This window comes from Stomoxys calcitrans, chromosome 4 (assembly GCF_963082655.1).
Source record: "Stomoxys calcitrans chromosome 4, idStoCalc2.1, whole genome shotgun sequence".
Classification (NCBI taxonomy): Eukaryota; Metazoa; Arthropoda; class Insecta; order Diptera; family Muscidae; genus Stomoxys; species Stomoxys calcitrans.
The window spans coordinates 81711106-81720267 of NC_081555.1; the positions used below are offsets into that span (position 1 = coordinate 81711106).

The following is a 9162-nucleotide window of genomic DNA, read 5'->3' on the forward strand; positions in this document are numbered from 1 at the left end:
ATTGAGATATAGCTCCCATATATATGTTCATCCGATTTGGACTAGTATTGCAATAATTTGGTCATTTGTTAACCGATTCACACGGAAATTGGCACAAAGGATTCCCTTATGACTCCCGATATTGTCATCGAATTTAAAAGAAATCAGTTCAGATTTAGATCAATCTCCTATATATATTTTCGTTCGATTATGAATAATACTCAAAAATTTTGTTATTTGTTAACCCATCTTCACAAATTTGGCACGAAGGTTTCCCTTAAAACTCTTCTGATGACTGATGAATTTCATAGAAATTTATTCAGTTTTACATATGCCTCCCATATATATGCATCTCCCAATTTTCACTTTAAAGGCGTTAGCTAAACCATTTATCAATCTATCTTCTCAAAAATTTGCACAACGATTTACACTACGGCTCCTACAATATGTGCGGATTTTGATCGAAATTCTACATATCAAATTTAGGCATTTTAAATTCGACGACTTAGCATGCATATCCAATGTGGTATAAGGTATACAAAGGTCGGCTTTGCACGATTTTAGCCCGCCTTAATTATTTTTTACAAATTTGATATTACTTACAAATTTCTTTATTTTTATATGATATCAATAGTTGTTATTCCTTTTAGTAAATTTTTGTAACTCTGAACATAAAAAAAACATAAAAAACAGATGAACAGATAAAAAATACAAAAAACAAGTAAAAGCGTTATAATTTCGGCCGGGACGAATCTCATATTTCTCAAGTTCTTTGCACGGTTATCAACTGATTTGAACTATACAAAGCACAATTGTTGGAAGTGGTACCAAAACAACACTTGCAAAATTTTAGCTAAATCAGATAAGAATTGCGCCCTATAGAAGTTCACGAAGTCCAGACCCAAGATCCGTTTATATAGTAGCTATATCAAAACGTAGACCGGTTTGGCCCATTTACAATTCCAACCTACCTACACTAATACGAAGTATTTGTCCACAATTTCAAGCTCCTAGCTTTACCTCTTAGAAAGTAAGGATGCTTTCGGCAGACAGACGAACGGATGGACAGGTTGACCGACATGGCTAGATCGATTTAAAATTTCCTGACAATCAGAATATATATTCTTTATGGGGTCTAAGAAGCATATTTCGAGGTTATCCTATGGTGCAGGGTATAAAAATTACTTCAAATAAATGTGCCTTAACCTTTGTTCTTTCTATTGTTATATACAATTTGTAAACGAGTGTCAAGGAATAGAGCTTAAATTCTCTCTCGCTAAGAGAACTTAGCTTAGAACAACCTTTGTGGTTGTTCAGTATTTCAAAATATGTTGTTACCCTTTACAACCGCAAATTGCAAATTTTGCCCCTGAACATTCCACTAAGGAACAGGGGCAAACTTCTCACATATCAATGAGTGCAGTCTGCTTTAATTTTAAGCTCAATGATAAGGGGTCTCTTGTTTATAGTCGAGTCCGAACGGCGTGCCGTATTGCGACACCTCTTAAAAGGTACCATGACATGGTATCTCTCAAATGTTGCCAGCATAAGGAGGGGAAACCACCGCTGAAAACTTTTGCTGATGGTCTCACCAGGATTCGAGCCCAGGCGTTCAGCGTCATACGCCACCCTTTGCAACTACTTAGTTAAATTGAGTATAATAAATATATTATTATAATATTGTTGAATTGCCTTTGTAAGTTGACCCAAAGGGCTTTGGAAGCAGAATCAGGATTCTGCTAATGAGATCAGAGGATCGCTTAACTCCACTATGAGGCACGGGAGTTGTCGTAATACTACGGAGTTGACCTTGTAGCTGAAGCCTTATTATTGAAATAAAAAAGTGCTTTTGTAGATTTCAATGTGCTTTATTATACAAAGATTTGGCTTAACTTTTCAAAGCGATACACTTGACTGGTTGCACACTTTCCTTTGAATTCAGGGTAGACTCCAAGTTTCTTACAACGGTTCTTATGTGAAACAAATTAATGCTCAGGGAGATGTTGTAAAAAAAACCAATTAGAACGATAATGTAATAACTAGAGGAGTGCAATAGTATTGAGTAATTGAGAAATGAGTGAATGTTTGAGAATGAGATAGCTTAAATGTAATTTTTGAAACGTATCCATTAGTGCTCTTCGTGAGCGGGCATTCTGTGGTAAGTCAAGGAAGGTTTATACTACAAACTTGTTGAACTCGCTTCAACATATTCCCGCCTCAAAGTGAGGCCTCTCCTTCAAATCAACAGTGTCGTGGGTATTCACTGCACTAGGTAATGGTAGCGACTGGCATTGACGATCTGAAAGTAAAGAATAGAAAGGAGCATATACAAGTGAATAAATGGTATATTATAAGTGATCATTCAGTTGGCGTAGTGTTTTGAGTCGGTAAAACACATAGCTTAACGATTGGTCGAGTGATGGTTCCACTTTGTGTCAATATTTCGGCTACTCTGACGTTGTTGTCGGAGCCATAGTGAACTTTTGTGACTCTTCCAAGCCTCCAGTCGGTAGGGGGTAGTAACTCGTCTTTAATCACAACAAAATCATTGATTTTAATATTATTTTTTGTGGTTTTCCATTTAATGCGACGTTGTAATTCAGTAATATACTCCGTCTTCCATCGTCGCGCGAAAATTTGTTGCAGTGCCTTTAGCCGTTCCCAACGATTTAACAGTGAAATGTTGTCTTGTGCAATGTTTTGAGAGGGCTCGACGATAATTGGTGCACCGCGAAGAAAGTGGCCCGGAGTTAATGGGTTTAGCTCATTAGGATTTCCGGATATAGGCGATAAGGGACGGGAGTTTAATATTGATTCGACCATTATCAAAAGTGTTGTAAGTTCCTCGAATGTTAGTGTATGAGAAGCGGCAACTTTTTTTAAATGGGTTTTCATGCTTTTAACGGCCGCTTCCCATAATCCGCCCATGTGCGGTGCGTAGGGTGGAATGAAGGACCAGTTAAAACCATGAGTAGCATACTTTTCAACCAGAGATTGTTCGGCAGATTTTAAGAATTCATGGTGTTCTTTTAGAAGCTTATAGCTTGCACCGACAAAGTTCCTTCCATTGTCGGAAAAAATTGTCTTTGGAAGACCTCGCCTTCCGGTAAAGCGGGAAAACGTCGCGATAAATGCTTCGGAGGATAATTCCGAGCAAGTCTCCAAGTGGACGGCCTTAGTGGAGAAGCACACAAATACGGCTGCATATCCTTTCAACGTTTTTGAATTTCGGACTTTCGATGCTCGAATATTGAAAGGTCCCGCAAAATCGACACCGGTAAACGTAAAAGGCAAGGAGAATTGGACGCGCTCAGGTGGAAGCGATGCCATTATCTGATTTTGGAAACGATGCTTGACGATAGTACATGGTTTACAATTACGAATACATTGGCGGATAATATTTTTAACTCGAGGGATATAAAAGCCTTGGCGAATTGCTCGGAGCATGGTGTGATGCTCAGCGTGCAAAAGGATACGATGGGTGAATTTTATCATAAGTTCAGCCAATTTCGATTTTTCAGGTAGAATGATTGGATGAATTTCTTCATAGCTAAGACCACAATTCGTTAGCCTGCCGCCTACTCTCAATAGACCGGTATCGTCGATAACTGGATTAATCGCGAGAATTTTGCTTTTCTTGCTAATTGGCTTTTTCTCGCACAGAGCTTCAAGTTCTCTTGGAAACGCGACTTTTTGTGATAAGTGGATTAGACGACGTTTCACGAAATCAATCTCGTCGTGCCGTAAGAGTGTACTTGAAAATGTTTCTTTCCTTTTCGATGACTGGTAAAATCTGAAGATATAGCATATAACTCTAAGACATCGATTGAATGATGAGAACCTGGAAATAATTTCTTCTGCGTTTTCTGAGGTGTGATAACTGCAGACTCGTTTCGCTTCGAGATCTGTAGGCTCAAATGTTCGTGGTTTTGGCCAGTGCTGGTGCGGTTGAGACAGCCACGAAGGCCCATGCCACCAAAGTTGGCATGTCGACAAATCTAGAGGAGCGCACCCTCGTGAACCAAGATCAGCTGGATTTTCGTCAGTTTTTACGTAATTCCACTGACTTATATCTACCACGCTTAATATGTCACTAATCCTATTGGCCACGAAGGTCTTTAATGTCTGTGGGGACTTTTGTAGCCATCCAAGGACAATGGATGAGTCCGTCCAAAGAAATAATTTGTGTTCTATCTGTACGTCATTTGATATACTTTTGATTAATTTCGTTAGCAAGTCTGCTCCACATAGTTCTAATTTAGGGATCGTGGTTCTTTTTAAGGGCGCCACTTTTGTTTTGGAGACTAATAGGTTTGAATAAATGTCGCCATCTGGATGAACAACTCGGATGTATACCGCTGCACAATACGCCTTCTCTGAGGCGTCACTAAACCCATGAATTTGAATTGACGCTTGAGGCGAGAATTGAATCCATCTTTTAATTTGTATGTCTGATACATGTTGTAAATTTTCAACAAAGGATGACCAGCGTTGAAGGATGGGCGCTGGTACACTTTCGTCCCATTCTAGCCTTTCTTCCCATAGGTCTTGCATTAGCATTTTTGCGATGACTATAGTTGGGCCCAACCAACCAAGTGGATCGAATAGCTTCGCTATGGTGGATAGTATTTTCCTTTTCGAAGTGAACTGATCAATTTCGATAGGTTCAACTGTATAATAGAAGAAATCGGCCATCGCGTTCCACCGAACGCCTAAAGTTTTAATAGAACTTTGATCTTCGATATTCAGGAATTCTTCGCTAAGAAGATCTTCGCGGGGCCAGCTTTCTAACAGAATCTTATTGTTTGCTGTGAGTTTTTTTAATGAAAATCCCGCAGAAGAAAGGGATCTAACGAGTTGTTCTTGTTTAACTTTGGCTTCCTCGAGGGAATGAGCGCCTGACAAGACATCGTCTACATAGATCTCATTTTGTAATATGTTTGAGGCTTTGGGGTATAGATTCTTACAATCTTTGCTTAGCTCCAAAAGAGTACGAATGGCGAGAAAGGGTGCCGCATTCACGCCAAATGTAACTGTTTTTAAGCGAAAGACCTCCACTGCTTTGTCTTCGAAAGTACGAAATAGAATTTGTTGGTATTGCTGATCGTCTTCATGGATCCATATCTGACGGTACATCTTTTGGATGTCACCGTTAAATACGTACCGATAATATCGCCAGTTGAGAAGAACTTTCATTAAGTCTTGTTGTAAGATTGGCCCAGCATGCAAAACGTCATTTAATGATAGTCCAGAGGTAGTCTTTTTAGAGGCGTTGAACACCACGCGTACTTTGGTAGATTTACTTTCTGGCCGGATGACGGCATGGTGGGGCAAGAAGTAGTTGTGGACCTTTGGTGATTTTTCTTCTTTCGGCTTTGCAGGGACCATGTGTTCTAACGCAATATATTCTCTGAGAACTTTGTCGTATTCATATTTTAGTTCTTGATTTTTGCTTAAATGTTTCTCCATTCTGCAGTACTGGGCGAATGCCATATGTCTCGAAGACCCAAGGAATTTTTCGTCAGGAAATTCCTGTATGAATGGTAGTCGAACTACGTATCGACCTTCTTGATCTCGATACGTTGTGGATTTGTAGAAGTTTTCACACCAGATGTCAGCATCTGATGTAGGCTTTGGCTTTCCAACCTCCTCCAACTCCCAGAATCTTTTCAGCTGTTCTTGTAGAGCTGCATTGTCTGAAGCAGTCGCAAGGGTTGAGAATGTCTTAATGTACTCGGATTCTGTGGGTCCTGATAAGTACCACCCAAACTGAGACTCTCGAGCTTCGATGCCATTCCCAATTTGTACAGTCATTCCGGTTTTGTTAATGAAGGGAAGATAATCGCTTCCAATTATCATTTCTATTGGTGCTTGTTTATAGAAAAAAGGATCTGCGAGACTCAAATGTTGTACTTGCTGGATAAGTGTAGATCTAATGGGTCGCGAAGGCAAAAAGTGAGCTAGACTTGACACTACTAGTGCTTTAACTTGAATTCTAAAGTCGGAATAAGTAGATTTTAACGTTAGCAAACATTTTCCCTTGCAGCTGCTTACTATAGTGCCTCCCAGTCCGGAAATTTGGGAGTTGTGCTTTTCCAAAGGAATCATCAGTTTCTGCTGAATGCGCTTGGCTATGAAGCTTTTCTCCGATCCGGTATCTAACAGTGCCCGGACTGTGAATAGTTCTCCACCGTGTTCTAAATGAACTCGAGCAGTCGGAAGAATAGTAGTACCTTCATTCTGCGAGAACAGCGTGTTTATTTCATAATTGGCTATGGTGGTGTTCAAAAATGAGTTTTCATTGGACTGTCTTGATGTGGTAGGAACATCTTGTGAAGTCGTATCTATCGTTTCGTAATTCTGAGAAGTATCTAACGAATTTGTACTTTTAGACTCGAGGTGAAGCATTGTGTGGTGCTTTTTGTTGCAGATAGAACACGATCTCCTGCTGGTGCAATTTGGTTTAAAATGTTTTTGTGAAAGGCAGTTCAAACACAATTTGTTTTCCATGGCGTATTGAATGCGATCCTGTGGCGCTAAAGACTTAAAGTTTTGGCATACCATCAGCGAATGATATTGATTGCATGTTTTGCAAAAGGGCTTGGTTTGGTTCTCCGTCTCGGAAACTTGAAAGGAGTTTGCCTTTGAATTATACGTTTCCCTGGAGTTCGGCTTACGAAAGTCAATGATTGTCTCCAGCTTCTCTATTCTTTTAGACAAAAATTTCTCCATTTGAGACCACGAAGGCAATTCCTTATGATCATCTAAGGAGTCCTCCCATGCTCGTAGAGTATTATCAGGGATTTTGGACGAGGCTATGTGAATCAGTATTGGATCCCAATTTTCTACTGCAATTCCATATGACCTAAATATCGCCAAACTATCAGTAATGGAACTCAGAATTTGTCTGATGGACTTAGGATTTTCGTTTTGGGCGAATTGAATAGAAAATAGCTTTTTCATCTGCTGATTTACTAAAATCCGTCTGTTTTCGTACCTATTAATCAATGCCTCCCAAGCTAAATTGAAATTCGCGTCTGTGAGCTCAAATTTCTTGACGATGTCGTAAGCCTCACCTCGTGTTTTACCACGCAGGTGGTACAGCTTTTGAGCCGGGGACAAACTAGGGTGTTTGCCAAATACCGCAGAAAAAATATCCCTAAATGCTGGCCATTGAGAGTATCCCCCCTCAAAAAGTGGAGTGTCGCATGGGGGTAATTTTAGTGAAGGGACATGTTGTTGTGGTGGTAGTTCTACACTAAGTGCTTTTTGGCTCTTGGCGCAAATTAGAATCATCGTGCCTTCTTTGCATTTTTGGTACATACAACTAGCTTCTTCAAATTTAACACCGTACTGGTCGTTATAATCGTGTACTTCTTTTTCATCTTCTAAGACCAGTGTTTCATAACTAGATACTAATTGAGACCACCTCCGCTCCAACTCGAGATCTTTTATTTCCAATAATTGTACGGTGAATGTTTCTGGTTTTTGGGATTCGAATTTTGAGCAAAACGTTATAAGTTGATCTAGATCAAATAAAAACTTTCGACGCGCGGCCATTATGAATAGAAATTTTTGTGTTGGGTTTTCCTATTCGAAAGTATTTGAATATTTTTGTGTATTTTTGAATATATTTTTTTTGTTATAAATGTCCAACGTATGTTGCTTATTAAATGAAAAATAATAAGTTTTTCCCGGGTAAATTTTCTCTTTCTATGATTGATGGCAACCCCGTCTCCCAATGTATCTTTGCAATGCCTACGACGTTTTCTGTACTATATCTAGATACATGTATAACGAAATATAAGTTGAAAAATTTATTGGACGGCTGTTGTGACGAAAATGGGAGAGGGTGTTCAGTGACAAGAGCAAGAGTTCGCTATCAGTTGTTTATGTCTGCTTGGTGATAATAATAAAAAAGCTTGACTTACCCCAGTTTACAACCATTACTTGGGAAATGAATATCGTAGGAGCTGCAGCGCTGGCAGCGTTAATAATCTCTGACTTCTTGCTTGTTGTATATGTTGTTGTTGTTTTTTTTTTTTTTTTCACTACTTGCTAACTCCCACTTTACAGTTAATTTCTTCTCTATTTTTAAGAGTGATCGCACATAACCAAATGAGGATCGTTTTGTTAATCAATAATTTTTTCACCAATACGATATGCAAACATTAATTCTTATTTCCACAGCAAGATTCTTTTTTTTTTTTCCCACGGGGCAGTAAAGGCCTCCTTCTTGTAAACTCTTTTTATTTGTTATCGTTGTTTAATACATTATTGTTTGCAATTAATTTGGGAAAATAACAAAATTTTGCACTAGACGGGAGGTCAACAGAATTTGCTACCGTTTATTGGAGCTCTTTTTTTTTTTTTACTTTTTGCAGGCGTTTATTACCGATTAAATCTTATTTCTCGCTGATCGAAACTTCGTTTGTATAACTATTAATTTTCCCATTTTTATCACCACCTTTTGTCATATTATATTTCTTTTGAGCTACTACTTTAAATGTCTTTTTCTTTTTTGACGTTTGTCTCCTTCGTTGGATGTGTTCATACATCTGTCATCGCAGTAGTATCTAAAAGCTGGTTGCTTTGAAATTTGGAATTGTTTGTACGATTTGTCTGTAATCTTTCAAAAAGTTGAATGTTTCATATCTGGCAATTACGATCACTCGGGTTTCTTTTGTTGTCCCGATTGGAATCTTGGGAGAGAATGACGTTTTGTAAAATAGTGAGAACGTTTGTGTTGTTAATGTAATGATAACGCGGTTCTTCACTACGGGAGCGTTTATTTTTTTATTTTCATTTTCATCTGTTTTACTTATAAATGTTAGGTATAAAATTAATAATTAAAATCCTTCCGATATATATTTTTTTTTTTTTTTTTTTTTTAACACAATTTTTATTGATAGATTTTCGATTTGTTTAGTCTTGGTTGTTCTTTTTGATTTGCATTACGACTCCGGTACTAAAGTCGTGTTGTTGCACTGTTACTCCTATCTTCGTCTTTTTCTCCACTTGATCACTTACAAAAACCACACAATCACCTGCATATACTTACCGCTTCCATTCCTTACTATATTGAAACAAGTCATCTCTTGTCGATTGAAGCTATGTTCCAAACCAGGTTTTCCTTGTAGGTGTTGCTTTCTTGTAGAAGTTGATCCTGGCAGAGAAACTACG

At 38.5% G+C, this 9162-nt stretch overlaps 1 protein-coding gene across 1 annotated transcript; it reads right to left on the minus strand.

The window, feature by feature from the left end:
• Positions 1 to 1675: 1675 nt before the first annotated feature.
• LOC131997311 (uncharacterized) lies at positions 1676 to 5488 on the minus strand. The gene is made up of 2 exons (XM_059368066.1): positions 1873 to 5488; positions 1676 to 1802 (listed from the first exon to the last, which is right to left on the minus strand). The coding sequence occupies exon 1, from the start codon at positions 5470 to 5472 to the stop codon at positions 2338 to 2340; it is 3135 nt and encodes a 1044-aa protein (XP_059224049.1). The 5' UTR covers positions 5473 to 5488; the 3' UTR covers positions 1676 to 1802; positions 1873 to 2337.
• Between the last annotated feature and the right edge of the window lie 3674 nt (positions 5489 to 9162).